At 44.9% G+C, this 25,630-nt stretch overlaps 1 protein-coding gene across 1 annotated transcript in view; it reads right to left on the reverse strand.

The window, feature by feature from the left end:
* LOC135990154 (unconventional myosin-X-like) overlaps positions 1 to 25,630 on the reverse strand; it is a 71,403-nt gene that overhangs the window by 27,861 nt on the left and 17,912 nt on the right. The window contains exons 10-22 of the mRNA XM_065637591.1: positions 23,486 to 23,628; positions 22,659 to 22,759; positions 20,413 to 20,479; positions 19,874 to 19,966; positions 16,159 to 16,227; positions 15,186 to 15,268; positions 13,572 to 13,680; positions 12,790 to 12,870; positions 11,663 to 11,787; positions 10,743 to 10,857; positions 4,844 to 4,950; positions 201 to 532; positions 41 to 61 (exon numbers count right to left, since the gene is read on the reverse strand). Of these exons, the coding sequence (XP_065493663.1) occupies positions 41 to 61; positions 201 to 532; positions 4,844 to 4,950; positions 10,743 to 10,857; positions 11,663 to 11,787; positions 12,790 to 12,870; positions 13,572 to 13,680; positions 15,186 to 15,268; positions 16,159 to 16,227; positions 19,874 to 19,966; positions 20,413 to 20,479; positions 22,659 to 22,759; positions 23,486 to 23,628 (1,446 nt within the window). The remainder of the gene's footprint in view (positions 1 to 40; positions 62 to 200; positions 533 to 4,843; positions 4,951 to 10,742; positions 10,858 to 11,662; positions 11,788 to 12,789; positions 12,871 to 13,571; positions 13,681 to 15,185; positions 15,269 to 16,158; positions 16,228 to 19,873; positions 19,967 to 20,412; positions 20,480 to 22,658; positions 22,760 to 23,485; positions 23,629 to 25,630) is intronic.

Raw genomic sequence — 25,630 nt, forward strand, 5'->3', positions numbered from 1 at the left:
AAAAATACACCAGAATTAGCTTCCCTAAAGGAAGCAGGACACTCCTTTTCAAGCTGCTTTTCTATTTGAAACTGCCCACAGCCCACCCCAGCTCTGCCCCCGGCACTGGGACACTGTCTCACACAGCTGCTGTTCCAGCCACCATCACGCCAGTGCCCCAGACCTGCTCTTACACCTCAGCAGCTTTCGTGCTGGGGAACTATGAAGGCGAGATACCATCCTGTACCTTTCCTTCACCTCTTCCTCTTCCCGTTTCCTTCTACACTCCTCCTCTTCTTGCCATTGTCTTTCCTCTTCCTCTCTTCTGATCTGTTCTTCCTCCTCTCGCCTCCTTCTCTCCTCCGCTTCCTCCTTCCGACGGAGTTCCTGCCGCAGCAGGTGCTGGTGGAGCCTGCGGGCGCGGCGGCCACGCCAGTGCTTCTGCAGGGTGACGGCAGCTGCCTTCAGCCGCAGCAGGCTCTTCTGCCAGAAGTACGCTCGGTAGTTCTTTTGGATGATAACGACACTGGCTAGCACCTTTTGGTACTTCTTCCTAGAAACAGAACCAGACGCTTAGCGTGCCACGAAGTAACACGTGCTTTGCATTTCTCACGCCCTGGTGTACTGACCCACCTTACCGCATCCACGGAAAAAGGAATTTGGAAATTGCTCAGAAATTACACAATTTCTGTTCCTCTACTGCCACTACCCATAAATCGTATTCTTCCCACCGTTCTCACTTCTGTATCTACCACTGGTTTGTTTCTGTGGGCACCTACTTCCATGAAGACCCTCAGAGGAGGAGGGTCTTTGGATCTTTGGCACATGGAAAGAGAAGGTCCACTGACCCAGCCTCCTTGCATTCCACATACACACGTTCAATGTGCAATTAGCATAATCACTCCGTGGAGATTTATTATAATAAAACATAAAGATAGCCTTACTATATGAGAACAACATCCCATATAGCCCCATCTCTGAAGTGGCAAAAAGCAAATCACTCCAGAAGAGCAAAAACAGGGCAAAACCAGACCCGGTCACATTAATCTCATATTGTTTGGGGGAAAACACAGTGATACTACAATATTGATTGCTGAATGTAACATTGTAGCAGGTTTCCATAAACATACATGTGTATTGCACAACATTTTTATTAAACAATAACGATATCGAAATCAACTTTGCAGCACTTTAAAATCAAAAAACATGGCAGGTCCCCAAAAGAAAAGAATCATCATTCAGTATTTCTGTTGTCTAGTGAAGTTCTAGAAAACTCAGATCTTGCCTCTGAATTTCAGGCTATTTGTATTAATGATCTGAAAAATAAAGTCACTGGTAGAAGTTTGTACATAATACACAAACTGGGCAAATAACAAAAGAGTTACTATTACACAGTAATCTGGATAAATTTGTAAGCTAGATTCAAGCAAACATTAAACAATCCAAAAGAGCCAAACATAAGGTCTTGTACTGAAAAACCAAAGGCCAAACACACCTGATGTGGGATTATGTTAGGAAGCAGCAAGTCAGAGAAGGATTTCAGGGCCACAGGGACCATCAGGTGAAGGCAAACTCCCATCACAGTGCTAAAGAAAAAATACTACTGGGATTCTTATATTTGCAAGCAGAAATATCGCATAGAAGGGGACTGCACTGCTACTTTTATCCTGTGTTCAGTGTTAGCACCTCATTCCAGGAACAATGCTAGACCCTCAAGTGATTTATGAGGAAGCAGGCTTGGAACCAGAAATTCTGGCTTATAGTAAGAAAGCACTCGCTCCATGACCTTAATAAAGAGAAAGATAAGGAAAGGCTTGATCCCAGTTAAAGCACCCACATTTTTTGGTGGCATTTCTATTAATCCAACAGCAGACATAATGAGATTTAATTGACCTGAAGCTGAAATCCATTCAGGCTGGAAATAAGCAGACAGTTTTTAAAGTAATTGAACATTTTTAGACACCTTAATATCTTGCTGTAGGGAAATGATCATTGGTATTATTCAAATAAAAACCTTCTTTACTCCAAAGCAGAATTTGCAGAGGGAATTTCTATGGGGCTGACACACAGGATCTTGGGCCAGCAGGCTACAGTAATCCTGTGAGGTCTTACAGTCCTAGAAAGCACACTGGAAACAGCACAGCATTCTCACATATCCTTCCCACAGACATTCTGCAGCCCCCTGAGGAAAAGACACACCTCAAAATCCCCTTCCTGGCAATCAAACCCCCTTCAAATGGCAACAGAGACCCATGTTGACAGCTCGCCACCTCCCTGCACAGCGGATATGTCAGCCCAGTCAAGAAAATGAGGAGAGGGATGCTAATAGCAGTAGTATGCAGGGGTCATGCCCTTTTCCTTAAGTATTAAGTCAAAGGGAGGAAGCACAGAGAAAAGAAGAGGAAAGGGAAGAGGTGATAAGAAGTGGGAGGTTTTAGACAAACTGCTCCTGGGCAGCAGTCCCCTCACCCTGCTCCCTCTGTCCCCCCCTGTGCCCTGCACATGGCGTGTGAACAGCTGCACACGCACTCCCTGCCAAGGCAGATATGAGCGCATCAAAAAGGGCACTCTGACTTTTACAAAATGCATCTGCCAGAAAGTCTCTAAAGCACAACATGTGCCAAGCCCTGCCCAGCTACAGGCCAGCTCTGCCCACTCATCTGCCAGGCTGAAGTGCCCCCTCACTCCTCAACACTGCAGCCAAGCTTGCAGACACCCTTCAGCTGGAATTGCTGCGCACGGGCAGGGAATTTCATTCCCCTTACTCAGCCTTCCACTCACCCACTTGCACCAACTGAAGAAATTCAACCTGTGTCCATGCCAAGGAGCTGGGAGACATCCTGACCATGTATCACAAGAGAAGGCAGGGTGGCTGCAAGGCTCCAGTGCTGCATTTGGAATTTAGTTAATTATTCTGTCAATGAGCTGTAGTTAGCAGTTGTGTCTGCAAGGACTAGGGAACACAGGGCTATGGAGTAATTCCCTACTGTCTTCTTCCCCTGAGCAGAATCCAGGGACACAGCCAAATTTGTACGTGGATCCTGCAAGCCTGGGAACAGTTATACATATTTTAGCTATTGAAGCTGTTACCTGCAGCTCAGAGCTCCACAGATTAGCTATGAAAAATGGGATCATTTGAATGGGCTTGATTTTCTTGTCTCACACTTTAGTGATCAGTCAGAGATAGCAAGCTGCCGGGAATGAGACCAAAGAAAGTGTTCTCACCCTCAGGACTAGTTTTCCAGGCTCACAGAACAAGTTCACAAAGGGGGAGAAACCAGTAAAATCTTTCCTGTGGCATATGCACCCTTCTTCACCAATCTACTTTGCATCAGACCAAATGAGTTTAAACACACTTGTCCTTGCAAAAGTAACAGAAATGGCATCAAGCTTAAGGCAGCACACACTGGTAGTCCTGATCCCTGCCCAGCTCTGCACAGACCATTCAGCACTTGCCCAGATGAACTCCCTCTTGCTGGACCTCCAATACAGGTGCAGTGCAACTGGAAACTCTCCACAGAGAAGTTTTCCACTCTCCCTCCCTAGGTCTTTCCCTCTCCCTGCTCTCCTTCCCTGCAAAGTCCAGTTATCTCCAGCTGCTTGTGACGATTTCCACTCCGGCTGCAGAAGCACCGCTTGTTCTTAATGATGAGACTCAGAAGATCAACATGTGGGATGAGGAATTGTGAGCTGTGGAGACTGGAGGACCACAAGATTTCTAGCCAACAGGAACACTGTTGCAACACTGCCTCTCATCCCAGAGCTGCAGGGCAGCAGCTACCTTCCCAGGAACTCAGAAGAGCAGTAATCCAGTTTGCCTGCAGTGACGTTTCCCAGAAAAATCAATTTTCCCATGCTAATCCCTGACCCTCTCTCCAAATGCTAGACACAAAGTAAAATAAAGCAGAGGCCCTGACACAAAGAACTTGCAATCTCATGCACAAACAATAGAGCTAGCTCATTTGTCTTCTTAGAGAGAAATAAATAAATGAATAAAAGCCCCTGGTACCAAATGTGTATTTTGCTGATATTCCACATTGGCAAAGCAGGGTACAACCCTTGCACACATTTCTCAATGCAAAATAAGCTACCTGATGCAACTGGAGGTCTAAGAAGAGTGCCTGCTAGAACAGCCCTGCTCACCAGGGATTTCACCTCCTCACACTCCTGACTGACAGGTGTCTAGAGCAGAGACCAGCCAGGAAAGAGCATCTTACTGGGATTAAGTGTGCATGCCACAGCCATTAAGGAGTCAGCTGTCACACTGACTGTGAGGGGCAGAAGAGGGGTGGTTTGTCTGCAGTTGGTTCTCCCAACCCTCCCCTGGTCAGGTGCAAAAGGGAGCGGCAAGAGGAGATTACTGGTGCAAAGCTGGCCAAAAACCAATTCTGAAGAGTTAATTAAAAGGAGAGGGAAATCACGAGGCAAACAGGCAGGGCGAGGAAACAGGGTGAGCAAAGGCAGAGCTGCAAGTGAGGAACAGAGATTTGCAGGGGGAGCAGAAAACAGAGTTGACAGGCGTAAGGCACAGGAGGGGACCCAAAGCATAGGTGGGGCCCAGCCAGGAGAGTCTTGAAGGCAAGCAAAAGGTGTCATCAGAGGCAAGCAACGGATACAGGTCCCTGCAGAAGCCCGCTGAGCAGCATTGAGGGAGGGTGCAAGCATGCACAGAACTGAAGAAGTGGCAAAGGTGCAGAAAGGTTTCAGCAGAACTGATGCTGGCAGGGAGGGCAGATACCGCAGCTCTCTTCAGAATACAGGAGGGGAAGAAGAGAGGGATACGAGGGACTAGAAAGCAATGCAGGGGGTCGGGGCAACCCAGGCACGAAAGCACAGGGATGGTGGGGCAGCCCCCAGCACTGACCTTGCCATGTAGCCCAAGACGTGGGCCCGGATGACTATAGATGCTTTCCTCAACTCCTCTTCCCGATCCTTCTCCAGCTTCTGCTCAAGAGCTTCCTTCAGGAAAACCTGACGCCACGGGGAGGAGTTTCAATAAACACAAAGAGAGGAAAGAAGTCAGTCCCCGGGAGAGCCGGGAGGTTTCATCCCCGGTGACCGGCACCGAGTGCGCACCGAGCGCGCCCCGTGTCCAGCCGCCGCCGCCGCTGCCGCCGCCCCAGCGCCGGCGCCTCGCCCCGGGCTGCCGCGCTCAGAGCAGCCGGAAAAACTTCTGCAGCCACACGAGCCAAACCCTGAGCCCAACCCCCGCCTCCCTCACTCTGTGGTCAAGACTTAAAAGAGAGAGAGGGAGGGAGCAGAGGGAGGAGGAGGAGAGCCTGTGATTAACTCTTTCCCCGCTGCCGGCGTTCCCTGCACAATCCCGTACCTCCCTGCAGCAGGCACTGACACCTACTTCGGTGATTAAGTATTTTGCAAAGAAACTCCTCCGCATTTCAAGGAAAGAGAGGAACATTTAGGTTTCTAGACTCCAGAAAGCAATCTTAATAAAGGAAGGCAGTCGAAAGCTAAAAGTCCGGTCGAGGTGCAAAGCTAAGCTTACCCCAGGCCAGTGGCTCCGGGTGGACGCTGAAGCCCTCCACCAACCTTCAGAAACTCTGAGGTGGAGACGCTTCCTTGCTAAAAAGGTTCAGCAGTGCAGCATGCATTAGAGTCAACGCAGCCCTAATGGGAGAGGTCTCCAAATATTACTGGTCGCACTACAGCGTCTAGTATTTTAATTTTCAGGCATCTTCCATAACCTGTATTTCAAAGCTCCGCTCTGTGCTAAATCTGCGAAGGATGGCAGTGCTATCTTAGAAACAAAAGGACTGAGATACAAGCAAGATAAGGGCATGTTTACAGGAATTGCACTGACATATCTGAGCTACTTAAAATCAGCTGGCTTGCATTATGTTAGCACAGTGTTCAGCAGAAAATGCTGAAATAAATGCTTTGCTTTTAGTGATGGACTGCAGCCTGCACGGAGCTCCACAGCACTGTGGGTACACTGCTAGCAGTACCCAACCTACATTAAAGTTGGCTAAGGTAGGTCCATACAAGCTGCAGTCACAGCACCACCTGCCATATGGCCATGCTCGTGTGCCCTGCTGCCTGACGGTGGCTAAATCACTGCCAGGGCAGGCGGCAGGACGGACTGCACCAGGAAAGTGCTGCCCCACTTGTTAAAGTGCTGCCATGAGCACAGGCTGTGAGCTGACTCTCATCAGTCTGCAGAACTACATTAATCAGTAAAAACTCCTCACAAATGTACTGGAACCATGTGGCTATGCTGAGAGGCCAGAGGGATGTTCAGAAATTTGAACGGTCATTTAGTCCCATGTTCTGGACAAACTCTCCCCTGCCCACTTACCTCCCCTTATGTCTCGGTATACCTTTCCTTCCACCACTGCTTTTGGCCTCATCGCTTACTTAGGCTCTTTTTTCTCTCTGGAATGACCACTGCGTACTAAAACCTCTCCCTGAGTTAGTACCCATTGCCAGTGGCTTCCCTGGACTTGAATTTCTGCAGGGGAGCCATTTCCATTAAGATGGCCTTAAGAAATGAGCTGTTTTCTAATGACTAAGTAACCATGTGTAGCCTTAAAATAAGGTTCATTATCAAGGTACTGCCAACCATGAAGCTGGCATCCTTCCCTGCAAGTTGTACATCCACTCCCTCTGTCAACTGAACAATCTTTTAAAGACTTCTTTGAGGCAGGGATTGCTCTTTCCATTACATTCCAGAATCAAGCAGCAGTCACCCATTTCAAGAATGCAACCAGAAAAACACTGTCTCAGTCCATTATCTTCATCAAATTGCAAAAATATTCAGTCCATCAGTATTTCACTAACAAGCACAGACCTTTCTGTGCCGGTAAGGAGGGAGGAAAAACCTAATTTTGAGGCATGCAGAGTTCCACAAGGCCCAACCCTAACCCTATAGAGTTTTCTATATATGCTTGAGAGTGAGGGGTTAATCTCGAGTAACATAACAATATCTAGTTATAAGCAATTGGTATTTTGAGGGTTTCTTTAGACTCCCATAGATGACAAGGAAGAGTAAAATGTACTCAAATCCAGAAATATTTTTGATGCCTTGTGGAAATAATTTGGAAGGTGGGCGTTTCTTTGTCATAATTCATAATCACTTTCTAAAAACATGAGATCACTTTCATCTGAGGAAGGAATAATTAAACAAAACATACAAGGTTACTTCTATCTGCTCCGATTGGACACTGGCCACGTTTTAAACCACAGTGCTCCTCACACAACCTCAACACCTGCATGCACGGTCTGTGCAACAGTGAACATGTTAAGGTTATGTGTAGATCAGCAGACACAAATGTAACTGTGTGTGCACCCATGTGTACATAAGTGGGATCATATGATTCTTGGGGATAACACTGGGAAAGCAGGAAGTGGGTTACTGCGACTTGGATGCCAAATAGTCTCCAGAAACCTCCTCCTCCAAACAGGCCCTGCAAAACAGCAGGTTGAAGTGTGGAAATGAATGCTTTCAAACAGCAAGGATTACTGTTTAAGCAGCTTTAGGAAATCTGTGTTGCTGGTATGGGCAAGCATGGCAGAAGGTCCAGGTGCACTGAGGAAAGGGGCACAGAAGCTGCTGCTCCATCCCAGCACATCCCCAGTGAAGACAAGGGCACCTTAGCACAAGCTCTTCCATCATCACACAGCTTGTTTGCATCCAAGCCCTCATCTCTGCCATGCCACCGGATAAAACCTGCCTTATATACATTAATACCTCCTATAAACATTAATTTGACAATTGCCAGCACAGCAGCTGCTCTATTCTTAAAGAAAAACACAAAGATCATCCTGCCCTTCCTCCCTTATTTCCTTTCCCAAGCTTCACAATCCCCTGCACTAATTCACAGAGTGTTTTCCTTCCTCCTCCAAACAATTGCTAGGGATATAATTATCCTTCCATTCATTTTGCAGGAAGTATTCCCCCTTCCATAAGCTTTGCTCTTGACCCACCCCTTATACTTCTTCCTAGGTTACATCCCCATTGATCTGTCACACCTTTTTCAGTGGCTACTCCTGGCTTCATAAGCCAAGGTTGGGTCTCACCTGGTGTTGGGAAACGCTACCTGGGTACCCCGAGCTGTACCTGTAGCACCAAAAGTGGCAGCGAGGGGACAGTGGGGACTTCCTCTCCAGGACAATGACCTAAATTCCGTGCCTCTTAGCTGGTAGCTTCACTTCACCCTTACCTGAGAGCCTCTGGAAAAATTAGGACTCTTTTCTTCATCAGTCCCAGTATTGCAGGCCTGTGTTACCTGTGCCAGCTAAAACACGAACCAGATGAAGCCAAACCCAAGCCGCAACAGCTGGATATAGGCAGCAGGAAAGGGACCACCAGGAAGCCCCACTGCTCTGCATGGCCTCACCTTGGCTTCTCTCTTCCTAGGGGCGGGCTTTCTGGTGGCACTGTCACAAAGAGTTGCAAGAGGGGTCTCCAAGGAAGTAATGAAATGGCAGGGCAATGGAGAGAGCACCCTGGAGCAGCGTGGGGCTGGCCAGCCATTCAGCATGGCAGCAAGGGTGGAGGAGGCCAGGACAACCTTGGAGTAATATGTTCTTTAGAATAAATAGAAATTCTCCCCTCTACCAGGACAGACATCTCTAATCCTAGCCGTGCTGAATATAAAATAACTTCCACAACAAAACAAGATGGCTCAACTGCTTCCCAGTTACTTTCAATTTTCCTTCTCAGTCATAAAGAAATAGAGATGCAAAGACTGCTATTCTTAATAATTTCTTTTTTCCCACAATATTCAGACAGCAACTAGTGCCCTGGCAGAGACTGCTGTTTACCAACATGCTGCATAGAGCTCTTCAGCCAAGTTTCAGTTTATAGGACATAATTGTTAAAAAAAAATACATTAGAGTACATCCAGTGTTTTGCAAATACAAACACATTTTGTATGCCACAATTCACCACCTATATTGTTTTTACAAAATAATTTGTTTGTGCAGGTCAAGGAGTGAGTGAAAACAGACAGATGGACTCAGTCCTTCAGGATGCACAACGGGGACTGAAGAGAAAAGGGATCCTACTGCTGCCAAGGGCTCAAAGCAGCTTGAATTTCCTCCTTGTCATCAGTCTGTAGTAGTCCCTGGACTCCAGATGTATAGCTCATAACTTTTTATACTCTAAAAGGTTTAGAGTATGTGCATGGGAGTTTGGTCCTCACATGCATTTCCCTGCTGCCCTTGCTATAGCCCAGCAATCTTCCATCTCTTGTCATGCTAGGAAGAAAGTTCAGACTCCATGTTTACCAGCTCTAACCACCCCTTTCTAAAGCTTTCCCGGCACAAGCAGCTCTGCAACACATGCACACTCCACACAGGTTTTAACACTAAAATGCTGTGAGACTGGCAGCCACCCAAGCAGTGTGGGTTATCTAGGGACAAGAATGACTGAAATGGTTCCTGGTTTGCAGGGACCAGTGAGGACACACCAGATTTCAAAGATGGGGAAAACTTTAATCACAGAGCAGAAATAGGGCTAAGTGATAAAACCTTCTTTCTTGAATGTCAGGGGAGGCACATGAAGAAAGGCCTTAGAAACTTCAGGTTAACCCATCTCCTTCCCATAGCAACGGCCAGCGGTTTCCTTGGTTGTCACACAGTTCATAGCCCAGACTACCAACTGCGCTACCGTCACTCTGCTAAGAAGGGAAGAGGGAGATCTCGCTCTCTAAGAAACATTACAGTCTATCCACTAATTAAGAAATGGTTGCTCAAAGCAACAAATATCATAATCTGATCTCCTGGACAAATTAAACCTGAATATTCACTAGAATTACTTCCAGATCCATTGTGACTCTGAAAATAATTTTGAACTACTTTTTCTGAAGACTTAAGGGCAAAAAAGAAGCACAAAAAGTTGCTTTGATGGACCACAATCTGCTCTGGATATGGATTGCATGCTGTGGACTTAGAAATGCTGTCTGCATTGAACACCATCTACCTTGGAATATTCTTTGAAGAATTTACTGGAGTATGTGGAAATTTGTGATAGAGATAATTTCACACTCCCAGATTTCTATCGCAGTATACTTCACAATGCTCAAATCTATTTCTGTGTGAAGTTGTCTCAAAACTTGAAAAAATTCAGACTAAAACACCCAGCTCCCTCCCCATTAAATAAAATATAATGGTACATTTCCAGCTGGATGCCTAGAGGAAAAAAAAATCCAGACAAGAGAGAATTGTTAAGCATTCACCAAAACAGAAGCAAAATCTGAATTATGCAAGTGGGGAGAAGCATTTGGATGCCTTTTCCTACAAAATGTAAGCGAGCATCTGGGCTAAATGCACAAACCATCAGCTGAGCTTCCACAGCAGAAGGCTGTCACACATCTGGTGATCTAGCTACCTATTCACAGTTTAGGTATGTACCAAGCAGCAGCCCACTGCCTCTTGCAAGAATTTCGGTTAGCCAAGCAGAGCAAAATATCTGGCGCAAGAGGCAAGAGTTAATGGCACACATTGCAATTGCATATAATGACACTCATGCTTGTTCTCCTTGGATCCTTAAATCGGATCAGACACAACAAAATCGATCTGGCTTGGTCCATGAGAAGGAGTTTAGACAAAATCAAAAAGCCTTCTATATCTCTAGGTACATATTACAGGAATTATTTGAGATGTGACAGGTCAGTGGCATAGTCCAATGTATTCAAAGGGTCATCGTTACTTTGCCCTTTCTGCTGGCTTGAATCTCACCAGACGCAATCGCATCCCCTTGCAGCTGGAACAAAGCCATACCCTGCCCCACACTGATGGAGTACCTTGGTTTTACCCAGCTGCCATTCTTTCTTGCTGCTGTCATAGGTCTGAAGAAAGCCTGCACATACAGCTTTGCTGTTGTCTGAGAAACTTGGTCCCTTCACAAGCATCTTGTACCTAAGAACCAAACAAAATCTCATGAGATTATGTATGACAGTAACCCGCTTCCTCCGCCCCAATCTTTTAACTCTAATTATCCTCCTCCCATTAGTCCTTCTTCCTCTGGGACCTCCCTTCTTCATGTTTGCCTTCCAATTTGGAAATTTCCATCCCCCAGCCTTTATCTGTTCCTACCACACTGGCAATTATTGTTGCAATCCCAGTAATAAAATGCAAACTCAATAGCATTTTTCAGTAAAGAACAACTGTCTTTCTGAAACATATGCTTTCATCAGACACAAGTTATTTTGTTCAGTATAGGAGTGGCATTTAATGCTGCAAGAGACAAAGGAAGCAATGTTCAATGGTCCCTTCTAGCCTTAAACTTCAATAAATTCTTTTGATGCAGCTAATTTTAAAAAAAAATCACTCTTTCCAATCTTAATCATCAACTATACTGTCCCTTAAAATTTGCTTCAGCCTGCCTGACTAAAGGTTTTAAAAGTATGACTATTTCTTTTTACATACTATGACCAGCTGGGTTTCACAGCATAACACAAGCAACTCTGTGGCAAAGCTACAAAACAAAACAAAACACTTTTAAAAAATGGACTGACTGGCTATTTTGCCATTCTGACTTTTAACCTAAAGGCAAATCTCCAAAATGTCTTCCAAATCAGCCTATGATATGGACAATAAGGGCACGGTTAGAAAAGCATCCAACAAATTATCCATATCATTAGCAGCAGTTATAGAGGAAACAAATACATAGAATCATATACCTTGGGGCTGTTACAGCACGTGGTACAATGATAGCAATTACCTGCTGAGAAAGTCCTGGAAAAGGCGCCGTACAGGGAAACCTGCTCTCCGAACTTTTACCGTCTCCAGCATCCCTGAATACCGGAGCTGATTTAGCACCACATCTGGATTGAAGAGGTTTGGTGCCTACATAATGATCCAGATTCAAAAACAAATAAGAAGAGAGACAGGACAAGTGTTGCTCTTGGTATTTTTTCTTCACTGACTTGAACAGTGACTGTTTCTCTGAGCACAGACAGTCACAGGTTATATATCTGTTTCTCTGTAGAAAGTCAACCCTGCATATTTGGGCATGCCGGGTGAAAAAGGGAAGTTTGGGTCAAGGGGAAAGCAATCTCACAACACTGCATGGTGCAGAAAAAGGGATGAAAGGGAACTGCACAGATCATGGAAAAAAAGCAGTTTGCAGACTGCTGTCATAGATCATGGCAGTAAAGCAATGATATAATGCATTAATGCCTACAAAATGCAGAACTGTGACTCGGTTGTCTTTGCAGTCTCTCTCCAGTCAAACGCTAGGCAAACCGCAGAATTCCTTTCTGGCATAACCCCCCAGCAGGCTTTCCTCTGCCGTATCATACACGGTTTCAAAATACACAAAGAAAATGATCGGTTCAGAGCTCCCCACCCAATCTAGTTAGCAGTATATCCACAGTCACAGTTCACAATACAAGTGGGATCCAGCCTGTCTCTAGTACCATGACTTGCTCATGAAGCATCCACCTCCTCTGCCTCAGAGCCAGGGATCTGCAGGAGACACTTCCTACCACAGAAGCCCTGCATTCCAGAACCAATTGTCTACAGGCACCAGAAACGGGCACGATTGCTTCTTCTGCCACAGCTCTGGGCTCTGCACAAGCCTGGTTCATCTTCCAGGCTTCATAAGCACAGAAAGAGGTTGGAATGGATGTACCATGTCATAGTCAGCATGCAGTCTTTTCATCTGATTATCAGGAGGAGGGTGTATTTTTCCTCAACTATGAAACAACTAGAAGGAAGAAGGGAAGGTGAGGAGGAACTGCTCTTATCATCAGTTTGGACCCTGACAGAGGACCCCGTCAGACGTTTGTGCGAGTGCTCATGAAGGCCTGTGTCACATGCATATGTTTTGCTGGAAGACAGACTTGCCTTTTCTGTATTTGGTTTGATGCAGCGGATGAAGAATGGGTTGGAAGTACTAAGTGTGGCCATCAGGGAATGGAGAGAATCCTAAAAAGAAGCAAGACAAAACCCAAAGGATCATTCACTACAGGAAGGAAAGTGGCTACATTTGATGCAATAGGGTCTTCATGCAGCCCTCCCATTCCTGATGTCTTTTGACTCTGCCTACCAAAACTTCTGTAGCCCAGGAGATCCCTTCCTGTTCAAAACACACCCACACAGTTAGTTTACTTTAATACTATTTACATGGCTATCCCTGTTCTCAGAGCTGTGTAGCTAATGTGGGTTGTTTTCACAAGCCTCTCAAACATAGATCTAGGAAGCTAAAACTGTGAAACTAACAGAAGGTTTGCAGACAATCTAGGGGGGTGAGATTCATACCTGCAGGATTCCCTCAATAAGGTTTTATTGGAATTGCCCCTATACCTGTAAAAGACGTGGCCTAAAAGGACACATACACTTAGTTGAAACACCAAGCCAACTTGAAGATCAAAGAACCTCAAGAACTTCATATATTTTGCAAAGTATTCTTTTTCTCTGCCACCCTACTCGGTCTTAGCATATCACATTTTACACCAGACAGAAATCCTTGGGGCAGTGACACTGTCTTTTTTTAGCACTACAGCATTCCTGCACATTTTCAGTGCTGGACACAAAAAAAGGGATGAATGACTCCTCCTGGCTGCAGGCCTTGCTTTACCCGTCTGCTCCTCCCCAGAAGCCTGCTGCTCTCTTGGAAAACATCCTACCCTGAACTGGGAACTGACAGTTGGTCTGCGCCTCTGGGTGCCCATCTTCAGGGTCTCTTCACTGCAACGACTGCAGACTTTTTCAAAAAGGTCATAGATGAAGTCCAGCCTAAGGGAAAATAAAATAATTTAGGAAGATGCAAGACACCCACCACCTGTGAGAAGATGACTCTCATTCTCAGCTACTGCCCCGTCCCAGGGTGAAACACCTCATTTTTATTCCTGCTGTGCCACAGAGTAGCTGCAGCAGGTCACTGAGCTGGGCACTTCAGTGAGGAATTAATTACTTTCCACTTGGCTGCCCTGTGTGCCACACTGAGCTGCAAAGCCAGAAACCCCATCTCACACAGTCAAGCAGGATCTTGCACAAAGGAAGATCTCCATCCTGCACTGGCTAGGACACCCCCTTGAGCTATATGCCCCCAGGCAAAACTACCTTGAAGGTACCCCGGCTAGACTGTGTGCTGTCACGCCCCTCCAGACCCAGCTCTGATGACCAGCACTCATGACATGCTTGTGCAGTTGCAACCGCAGCTGTCTGTGGCCAGAGGACTTCTAGAGCTACCCTCAGTGTAGGTCAGCTCTGGGGAATCTTCCACCATTTTTCCAACTCCTTAGACAGTGGTGCTGGTTCTCACAAAGCTGCACAAAGTTCTCCCACACCGCTTGTGCCAGTCTATTGTTACGATGGCTTCTAGCAGAATTTCCCTTTCTGGCTTGATGAGAAATCCTGAGTCCTTCTATTATGCTGGACAATGATGACCACAATTCTGGCTTCAAGCCTTGTATAAAATGGTCCCCAGACGCCACTGTCCAAGTACAGCTATGAGCAGCTTATACTCTCAACTCCCTGAGGTTGTTTCAAGGCTGCTCACAGTGCAAACTCTGCAGCACACTTGAGAGAAGATGCAATTCTGAAACAGTCTCATCAGGCTGGAGCCTGAAGGCAATACATGGGCTGTGGTAAGAGGCAGGTACTAGAGTTGCTACTCAAAAACTTCCAGGGTCTGCCGTGTTATTAAATGCCTCTCTCCTGCTAGGCCCCACTTCTGTCTTCTAGATCTTGCTCAAGGTCAAAGTCAGCTCATTTCTTTAGGGTCATGTTGCAGCACTGGGGTATAATATTAGGGGCCATGCTGGTCCCACAGCAAGGGCTCAGTCTGGCTCAGGAAAAGGCTAGAAGCTTTCCACTAACAAGCAGGCAGGAAAACAAGCGGCCTCTGTGCAAAGGCTGGCACCTGGCAGCATGGCAAAGAGCCGTGACTCATTCAGGGGCAAATTTGCCATTGTTGGGACAGGGAGGTAAGAGGAAGAAGAGGAAAGGGAGAAGAGACGAGGGAGAACACCAGTATTGCCTGAAGGGATTTCTGTCATGTTTCTATAGCTGTTTTCAAAACTGGGACAACAAGAATACTGATTAAATCTGTGCCTCATCTGAGTTCTCCAGCTCTCCTTTCTTTTGCCAGGACACTTAAGCACAAAGAGAAGAATGATAAAGAATTATGCCTGATGCTCAGACAAAAGCAACTGCTTTCCTTGGTCTGGTTATTGCATGAATGTGGCTTAGTCCAGCCCAAAGGATGTGGGCTCCTCACAAGCATAAGGGGGGCATACCTGCTGTCTTTCAGCATGTTTAAAATGTCATCTCGAAAGGTATCTCTGTTCTTCTCCAGAAAGCCTCTCACATCATATAGCACCTGCAACACAGACAGAGCCACTAGAACAGCGCTGTGCAAATCATTAAGGACTTCTACATTACCATGCCAATGTATAAGACCTTTAGCAGAGCTACACAGTAATGCTGCAGGCAGGTGCCAAGATCTGAATTTTTGTGGTCGAAGAGCTCCAGAGCTCTTCAATTACCAGCAAAAAAGTGTGTTTTAGCCATCAATTTAAAACCAAACAAACAAAACAAACAAAAAAACCAACCACCAACCTCAAAACAGAAGTGAAGTGAAACAGCTGCAGCGATTTGCCTGGGAGTTGGGGAAATCAGAAATCCTCTGCAAGGTGTGAGGAACTCCATTCACTTCAGAAAATACAGACTATGCCGCCCAGTGCCCTGACCTCCCAACCACCAGTGCTCAGTAGATATGATTCTAGGACAAGGTTACCCCTTTTTCAGTGTGAAGATGCCCTCCCTTGACACATCTCCATCTGCTCTATATCTTTCCACAAAAAAGAGGAGCATTTCACCTTGAAGGCTTGGAGAACTTTTCCTTTTTGCAGTAGGTATTTAGCTTTTTCTCCTCCTCCCCAGAAGTCAAATTTTCCTTGTGACTTTTACTTTGGGTTTTGTTTGTTTGTGAATGTCCAAGAAAAGACAACATGAGTAACAGATGTAAGGAGGAGTTTAGCCCCCAAACCAAAAGTTACCCAAGAAACTCAAACAAATGTCTAAGCTGGAGAATATAGTACTGGAGACTGACATGCTATTTTAAGCCCATCACACTCCCTGTGCTTTGGTATGGGGCACTATGAAGAAACACATAGCTCTCAGAGATATTCTTGATTTTTGGAATCTAAAATTCAGGACCTCAAGCCCAAGATACACCAAGCATCTCACAGATACACTGTGAACACCTACCTCTCCAGCATAATGTCTTATGCCAAACTGATGGTCTGTTACCCGAGGCTTGACATAGTAGTGGTTGCTCTGAAATGAAAAAAAAAAAAAGTCTTCTTATAATACCAGTGTGAAAATAAATAGGCTCAGTCAGGAACTCTGCCATGACTATGACAGTGCTGGGATGGGCAAGGACCTTAGCTGTAGCAGAGCCCAACCACATCTGCTGCTGTTATCTGCAGCTACAAATATTATTCCAATACGATGGAAAAATCTAACTCTTCAAGGCATTCCTCATGTGAGCAAGGTCTTGCAGAATCAAGGTTGGGCAGGCATGCCATGGATGAAATGTTAATTCTTGCATGTTCAACACCCGAGGAGACTGAGCTCCACACAAACTGTGTGGTGCAGGACACAGGATCAAGATGCAGGGATGATGGCAGCTTTGCAGAACACCTACACATCTTTGTCAAAGGAAGTATCATGCCAACGTGTTGTCTTCCTCTATATTTCACCTTTCTCCTTTTCTCAATATTCATTTTTTCTTTCTGTTACTAGCTGTTCTACTCTCTCCTTTCTTTGTTCTGTGAAAACTGTTAACTATGTAAGAACAGCCATGCTGCTTGAGACCAATGGTCCATCCAGCTGAGTATTCTGCCTCCAACAGTTGCTATGTAGGGTAGAGTAAGAACAAGGCAAGTAAATGATACTTTCATCCTAATACTCTCTCAAACTGTAATTATTTTCCTGGGGTCTACCTAACTAGTAAGCCCAAGTGGATTTCTCTGTGAAATCCTTGCCCATTCTACACCTGAACCCGTGCAGATTTCCCGCATCCAGAGCATCCTTTTGAGGGAGCTCTCAACCAACCGCACAGGGAACTACAGCTGGTTGGTTTTAAGCCTGGCTCCCATTAGTGTCATTTGTCTTCTGTGGGCCACGTGTGACTTTTGAACCTATCACGTTTCCGCATAAGTCATCTTTTCTCCACACTACAGGGTCCCTTCAACATAGTTTTCCATAACACTGAAGCTGTCCCAGACCTGCTGTTTACCAGATCTGACATAACCCTTTATTGAGTGGGGGGGCCTGGTGCCACACACTGTTCAAAGTGCAGGTGATCCATGGATTATACAGTACCATAACAATATTTTATGCTTTTATTCTGTTTCTTTCCCAGGAATTTCTAACACTTGATCTGGGGTTTTTATTACCACTGAGCACTGTGCTGATGTTTCCACGGAACTACCTATCACAGCCTTTGTCTGGGTCTCGCTCCTGAAGAGCAGCAATCAGCTCAGAGTCCATCACTTCCAACGTGAAACTGGGACTGTTTTCCTTCAGGCACGCCATTTTCCATTTATCTACACTGCTTTTCCCTCTTCATTTTACAACCCAATCAGTCTCATAAGGCCCCTCACGGTCCAGCCTCACCCCATGAATCATCAGAAAACTGCCACCTCAGTGCTTGTATGAGACAGAGTCTGACAGTCCTCCCTTCATGTGATAACCGACCATTTATATTATGTGATTTTGCCCAACAGTGAAATAAGCATTCCAGGCCTATAATTTCCTAGAATACTTTCTAAAAATTAAAATAATTTCCCACCTTCTAAGATACCAGTACTAAGAAAAATTTAAGTAAGATGTTGCACAATACATTTAGTACTCCAGCTCTTCCATTTTCAAGTTCTCTTAGCAGTATTGGGTGGATCATTTCTGACCCAGATAATTTCTTAGTGCTACTGAAAACTTTTTAATTTCCTTTTTTCCTTTTCATATTGACCCTATTTCTTCGCTCTTCCATTTCCCCAATGCAGTCATCTCTTTCCAGCCACAACCTTCCATCTCTTCCACTCCAAACATGACTGTTACTGACTCTCTCACATGGATTGGCACCCTCCTCTTCTTTCCTCTCCCCCTCTACCAAGCCCATATATTTCACCCACACCAGCACTTCTGGTTCCTTCTCCCATTTCCCCAGTTATGTCAGAGGTCATATTTTGCTAAATCCCAGCTCTATGCTTCTCTTCCTTAAGCCTCTTGCAATCCACAGAAAACACAGAGAGGAGGGCTAGTTCTCTTATAAGGTCCTTCAGACTTTCCAGCAATGCTGTCTGGATGCCTTCCAGCGCTCTTCCAGCCAGCGCTAGAGACTTTAACTGGTACAAAAAACACTTCTGCCTGCAAAAAATTGAAACCCTGGAGCACTATCTACTTCATCATTCCTCCCTGCACTCCAACTCCTCAGCCTCTTCCATCTCTCGTAAGCTCCCTAGGGTTCCACATTAACTGCTATCCCTCAAAGCAGACAGAAGTGACACTATGAACAGCTTAGTGAAAACACTACTCAATGCACAGAAATCAGCAGAAATAGCAACCAAAATGTTGTGGGGAATAAACGAGTGCAAAATAATACCGACAGCCTCATGCTGCTGTACAATAAACGACAGGTACCTTCTTACCAAGGAAACTGCATTCTGGTTGGATTATCTCAAAAAGGAATAGAGAAAAGATGTAGAGGAATTCAGAGACAAACAGCCAAAAGAAAGAGGAGCTTTGAAATTTCTCCATTTGGAGACAAACTGAATAGGTTGGGACAGTCCAGAAAGAAAATTCAAAAGAAGTGGTACATTAAAAATATTTGTAAGTTCTATATTAGAAGTTAACAAAATACCAACAGCAGTAAAAAAGGTAAAATTGGCATTCTCAATATACCTTGACCTTTAATACACGGGAAAGACACAGCAAACTAAATTGAAGGCATCAATTTAAGCCTAAAGAAAGGAAATATTTCTACAAAACTATGTGTAAATAGCCAACCAGAACTCATTGCTATCGTATCCAATTTGAGTCATGAGTATTACTAGCAGAATTAGATGTAAATACGAAAAATGAAAATATCTGTGTCTATGCCAATTAAAAAAAAAAAAGTTGGATAAAAATACAAATTTGTATGTTTTCAGGCTTGGATGAAGTCTGAATTAGAGGACTAGGAAAATATAAGCTGACAATGTTCTTACTAAAGTACTAAATTATTCCACAAGTCCATGCTACAGGGTTTAATTTGCTTTAAGTCTATTTGCTATTAAGAAGAAGAGTTCTTCTTAACAGGTCTTAAAAAGAACAGAGTTAGCTGTACTCCAGACAGAGTAAGAGATTGCTACAGTGATCTCACTGTGGTTCCTGTGTCCACAGGATAGCTTTCTGACCTGCATGAAAAAGCCTGTGTCCAGAATACAAGAGGAGGAAAAAAATTAATTAATTAGGAACAATAAGAGAGCTTTCATTAAAAGTCATGAGGCAAAAGCCATTCCCAGCCCCAGGAGACAGAAATTTGACATGCTCTGGAGCAGACTCCTGTGAGTCAGCTGGCAGGACAAACGCACGGCCGCTGCAGCCACATCCTGTGCCTGGGGCACTGCCTTGTGCCCCCTCACAGACCAGCAGAACCCAACCTCCATCCCTTGCTACAAATTCAAATCTCCACTACCCACAGCCTGTGGAATGTACACTCCCTCTCTCTGTGTGCACAAGAGACCGTTTGCAGGTTTCTTCACATACTACTTTTGTTCAGTGCAACCTTATTAAACACTCGCATGTTTGGGCCTAAGGCATTTTAAATTTCCTGCACAAAGCACATATTTTACGTCAACAAAACCTTCACTTCCAGTTTTGAAATGCTGATGGGGCTCATATACTGATCATTTGCCTGCTGGGTTATTTTCTTACTTACCATATGCTGGCTGTGAAGTTTTTCCAGAAGGGTGTTGTCTGTGCCTTTGGGAAATCGACTCTCTTCATTCACCAAAGCCAGTAGACCCAGCTTCTACAGCCAAACAAGAGACGGGCTTTTACAGTCAGCAATAGCTCTAACTACACAGCACCAAGCCAAGAACTGGAGATCTGGACAGCACAGTGACCAATAATCCCTGTGTTATACACAGGAAAGCTTGAGCTGAAAGCAGAATTCTGGCCAGTCAATGCATTCAGTGAGCAGAACGTAAGTGGAGATTCTTTATTTTAAAAAATCACATTAAGGTTTTACTTAAATGCTGCTCCCTGTCTAAAACTATGACACTCTCCCTAAGCTTACTCTCAACAATGACCTTTCTTGAGCTGGGACTATGGCTAGAACAGCACGTATTTTTGCCAGGTCACGATGGGAAGAGGACCTAAGCAACTACCTGTTTTTAAAACCAGGAAACCCCAGGGAAGGTTTCAATCAGTAGTCCCCACTGTGATCCCTGGAAACTGTCACAGATAACTGCTCACCTTCTCAATAAGGTCCAGGCACTCTGCATTATCCATCCAGTCAATGGCTTCCCAGTTTATCCCTTCCCTGACAATCAAGAACAAACAGACCAAAGATGTAAAATGCAACATCCAGTGCCCTGAGGTGCAGGAGAACAGAAGCAGCTGAGCATGACAGCTGTCCCAGGACTCAAGACGATTTGTGGGAATCATGCTTTGCCATGGCTGAGGAAAAAGAATAGGACACAAAATGTATGGCTAACAGAAAGAGGTGGAAGTAGGAGACAGCCTGTCTTATCCATCCTGGTTTTAGACTGATGCTCATCTTGTAGTCATTGAGCAAATTCCACACCAAGCACTAGAAATTGTAGTTGCTCTGAGCTGCACTTTCAGGAGTGATGAGCATCAGCCCAAGTGGTGGCGATGATGGACAGTTTGCTACACAGCTTCAAGACTCAACTGCTGACCCACCAATCTGGAAAGCAGGCCTGAAGCACATCTGCCAGAAGACGGAACCACAATTCATAGCTCTGCCTGAAGAAGAGACAGGAGCAACTTTTCAGGCGGAGTTTTGAAGAGGGTGACAGAGATAAGCTTTGACCTGATATGCAGGAGACCTGCAGGGTGGCCCTGCATCTTTCAGAATGGAAGCTGGTGTAGGTAGAGCAGTGTGATAAGTGTGCTTTGAAACTCATCCATGAAATTCTGTAAATCTGTGCTGAATGTGTTTCCCCCCCCGTTACCACCTTCTTATACTCCCATAACACAGGCCATTTCTGTTTTCAAAATTCAAAGAAGCCTGGGACTGACTCTTGCTCAGGAATCCAAGGAAGACTACAGGCTCTGTGTGAAGCTTCTTACTGACACTCTGATACAGACACCATTCGGGTGAAGGCTAACGTTTTGAAGATAGTGAAGCTGTTGTCTACAAACCCTTCAGCCTAGGCTTCATACTTTCTGGTTCCAAGCATTCAGAAACCTGTGTACAACAGTTGGAAGCAACAAACTGGAATAATTTCTGAAGAATGGAATGAACTATCTGACCCCCGTAGGAAACAGAATGTCTTATCCACTTAATGACACAGTGTTTCAGATTTTTACAATGATGGGTGTCAGAGAGGCCACATATTTTTACAAAAAGACCTCTTGAATTCCTTCTAAGAGCAAGAAGTCCTTCCAGAATTGAAGGGAGCAGAGTTTTCTGAAACAAATCAAGTTCTCTCTAGTGTCACAGACTCCTTGTCTAATCAAATGATGAAATACATGGAGCTATTAAATAAATCTGAAGAAGCGGAGCTGATACTGTGAAAGATGAGCTTTAATCACATCACCCTAGAATCTGGTAAGTAGTCAACAACAAAATTCTCTTATTCTTTCCAAAGTTCAGCCACAGAACTTAAACTCCTATGTAATCATCAGGAAAAAATCTTTTGTCATGATGTTACCATTCTTAACATAAGCTTCCTGCAATGGTGGAATTGGCCTGAGAAGTGAGCGCATAAATAGCCCTGCAGTTTTGCAATCTTCAGAATTTCATGAATTGCCTATTCAACTGTCTCCCTTTACAAGGCTGCTCCCATTTGCCCTCACTGACCCTATTCAATTGCTTCATCCACTAACATAAAGGCTTCTGTTTCAGAGCAGGAACTGAAGTATTTGTTTAGCAGCCTTCTCTAGAAACAGAAATACTCTAGAACATCCCAGGTACTTCACAAAATCTAATCCAATATGAAGTCTATAGAAGAGAAACAGCTGTGCAGAAGGCCCCATGCTGTTGAAGCTCAGGAAACAGCCTGATTAAAATCTCCTTGCCGAGGAAAAGAGCCCTTTTCACAGCATAGGAATCTCTAGGACAGAAAGCTGTCAGGTATCTATCCACAGAGACTTTACTTTTTGCACACCAAGATTCTCCCCACATAACACCACCGCTACCTTAGGTAAATCATTAGTGAGGTCAGGAATTAAGGCCAGTGACTATGTGTTCTAATGGGTTAACACCCAAGATCTTCCCATTCAACTGGGAGATATAAGGGAATCTGGACTTTCTAAAAACTACCGGGGAGAAAGCTTTGGCTTAGAGACAAGCGACCTATGCTGGCAAAGCACATGGGCAGTGCTTACAGAGACACAGCCACAGCCAGGGTTGCGCTAAAGCCCAGCTGCCTCTCCTGCCTCAGTGGCAGGGACCAGACAGCCCAAAGGAGGAATGATGTCCTCCATTCTACCACCCAGGAAAGCAACAAGGGGCCACTCCTGCCATTTGTCACCTGTTGTACTCCAGCTGCTCCAAAGAGAAGATGTGTTTGTTGAAATATTCCTGGAGCTTCTCATTTGCGTAGTTAATGTTAAACTGCTCAAAACGATTCACCTGTAATAAGAAACAAATATTATGAAACTTAACGTTCTTATCCCTGGGCTCTAAAAGAATCTATAACAGTGATGCAGAAGGTGTCAGGCCTGGAATAAAGCCAGAGAGCATAGCAGCAAGGGGTGTCAGATGGACATGAGGAAGACAGTGTGGAGAGGTCCACCAGAAGAACAGCTTTTGTAGCTATGCAAAGTTAATTCAGAATGCCTAAATGGTAGTAAAGGATGCTAAAGACAATCAAATTTCTCTTCTTCTTAGGAAGAAAGAAATATAACTCCCTAAGTGTTAGGTCACTGGGCTTTCTCTTCTGTGAAATATCTGAGCAGTCACTATACAGCTGCGCAATGTACATCCCTCATCAGTTGCAATCAGAGGCATTACACACAGGATCCTCAACACAAGGCAAAACCGATGTAAACAAACAATGTGCACAGAGGAGGTGGACATTTAATTTGTATACAAGTAAAAAAATCAATATTATCTATCACAGCACATCTGCTTAGGATCTGTGTGTCACAAACCAGACCTTGAACATCAGCCTACCTGAATACAGGTGGCAGAAATGCGCAGCTAAACATGTCTTGCTGCTTCCAGAGTGAAGTGGCAGTGGACAGATTCCAGAATGCCCTATGCTAACCTAAACAGGATACAAACCTATCAAAATTCCTTCCTATATGCACTGATGTCTCCAAAATCAACCCACCCTGCAAAAGACAAAATCCTGACCTGAAAGTTCTCGAAGCCAAAGATATCCAGGATGCCCACAGACTTGAAGTTTTCCTTGCCTTTGATCTTCGTATTAATCTTGCTAATGAGCCATGAAAAACACTGTGAATACAGGGCCATAGAGAGGGAGTCCCTGGAGTCAGCTGCCTGTAAATGCAAAGAGAAAACATGAGTCACAGGGAGAAGTGAGGGCATGAGGGGCACTACGAATCTCTATGGGACTTCAGGTTCCTCTGCTCCTCTTGAGATGGCTCTGCTTCTGTAATGGTTGTGTATGGTGCCCTATTTATTTGTAAAATCAACATTCAAGTTTGCAAATAGCCCAGCCACACACAGATATACCATGTCTGACCTTTGGGAACTGAACTTGAGAGGCTGAAGGAAGTAGCAAAGTCACTGACATCTTTTGGAACAAGTGCTGGGGCAGAGAAGGTGGCAAAATACCTCATGACTAAGCCCACAGCAGTCATTTGCATCACCTGAGCCAACATTTGCAGTGACAAGCAAGGTATCGCGGGTCAGTACTCCTGGTAGAGCTGTCAAATGGGTGTCTGCTCAGTTTCTCAAAAACTGGTAGGGCAGGATTTAATAGAGTATTCTGTCACCAAGTTAGCCTCAAAAATCCCCTCTCCAAAGCTTCCAACAATGCAAACAGCATTATCTTACTGGAAGCCAGGTAGGCCATCCAACAGCCAGGACACATGCCCCAGAAGAGCATGGGTTGAGAGACCTTTCTGGAGCTGCCACAACATCTCATGCAACAATCATAACCAAGTGTCAAAGGTGAAGAAAAGAACTTAAACTGTGATCACTAACAGGCAGTAGATAATTGGGTGTATGTAGGAGTGTGAATGAACGTCTGAAACAGAACTTCTGAAATCTCAAACAAAAGCCTGCTACTTGACAGCTGTAACAGGAATGGGCTGTTTGTAAGTTTCGATAACACTTGGACTAAACAAAAATGGCATGCCCCAAATCCTGCAATTAATAAAGAGACATGAGACCGAACCGCATATTAAGAGGTTGATTGCATGCTGTCCTTCTGCACATACACTATTTAGACAGGGAAACCAGGGCTTAGGGTTCTGGAAAGAAGAGGAGGCCAAAAATAAGGGTTCTCATTAAAGACGACATGATCCCAGAGAGTAGAAAAAGGGGCCAGAAAATAAGGCAGCAAAGATCTTAACTGGAAGAAAGATGCTGGAAGTGAGGAAAGATCCTAGAGATTAGAGACATGTGGAGACAAATGTCAGAGTATGCCCAAGGAACTCGGCTGGTAGTTCCCAAAACTGGTAACTGCAAGGAGCTACACAACATTAACCAACAAAACTTTCTGCCCGACTCTCCTGGACAAGCAGCAATCTCCCTACCAGGAGAAGAAGTTGACATCTAATGAACATAATGCTGAGGGGTGAGTGAGCAAGTATGCAAAATAATCAAGCAGGGTAAAAACTATAATCTCATCATTTCATAAACTGCAGTATCCAGATCAATTACAGATTGTTTACTCTGTCTCACCTGTGACACCAGGGCAATTCCTTCAGTAGGCCTGACCAGCAATAACAGAGGTCTTCTAATGCACCCTCATCTTCTTCAGTTTTGCAAGCCTGAATAATGTGACCTCTCCTGTTCTGCTTTTCTAATGGCACAGGCCAACTGCCTCTGACTCCTTCCAGCCCCTCTCAGCAAACTCCTGAGGCTCAGCCTGAAAGATATTCCTTTTCACACAGTCTCGCTGTTTTTCTCCTCCTTTTTTTTCCTGGGTAGTATCTCCTCTCCAGGCTCAAGGCCTAAGAAGCACGGCAAGCTCCCTTCTCCATAGAAGAGAATATTTCAAAGCATGGGCACACATGCCCTTTCTGGGTATTTCTTCTCTCCATCAGACGGTCTGTCTTATTAGTTGGGACAGAGAATGCCCTCAAATCCATGCCTCTGTGTTTCTTGCTGCACAGTAAGGTGGACTCATTTTCCAGGAAAAGGATCTCCCCATCCAGCTGTAAGCAAAGCCACTTTCCCCACAATATGGCTCAAATGAGATTCTCAAAGGCTTCTTTCATCCTCCCAGCTTTGCCCGCCTTCAGGCCAGTTCATCCATTCAGCCCACTGAAATGTCAAAGCTCAGGCGGGCAATGATCCCGTTACACA

Source organism: Caloenas nicobarica, chromosome 6 (genome assembly GCF_036013445.1).
Source record: "Caloenas nicobarica isolate bCalNic1 chromosome 6, bCalNic1.hap1, whole genome shotgun sequence".
NCBI classification, from domain to species: Eukaryota; Metazoa; Chordata; class Aves; order Columbiformes; family Columbidae; genus Caloenas; species Caloenas nicobarica.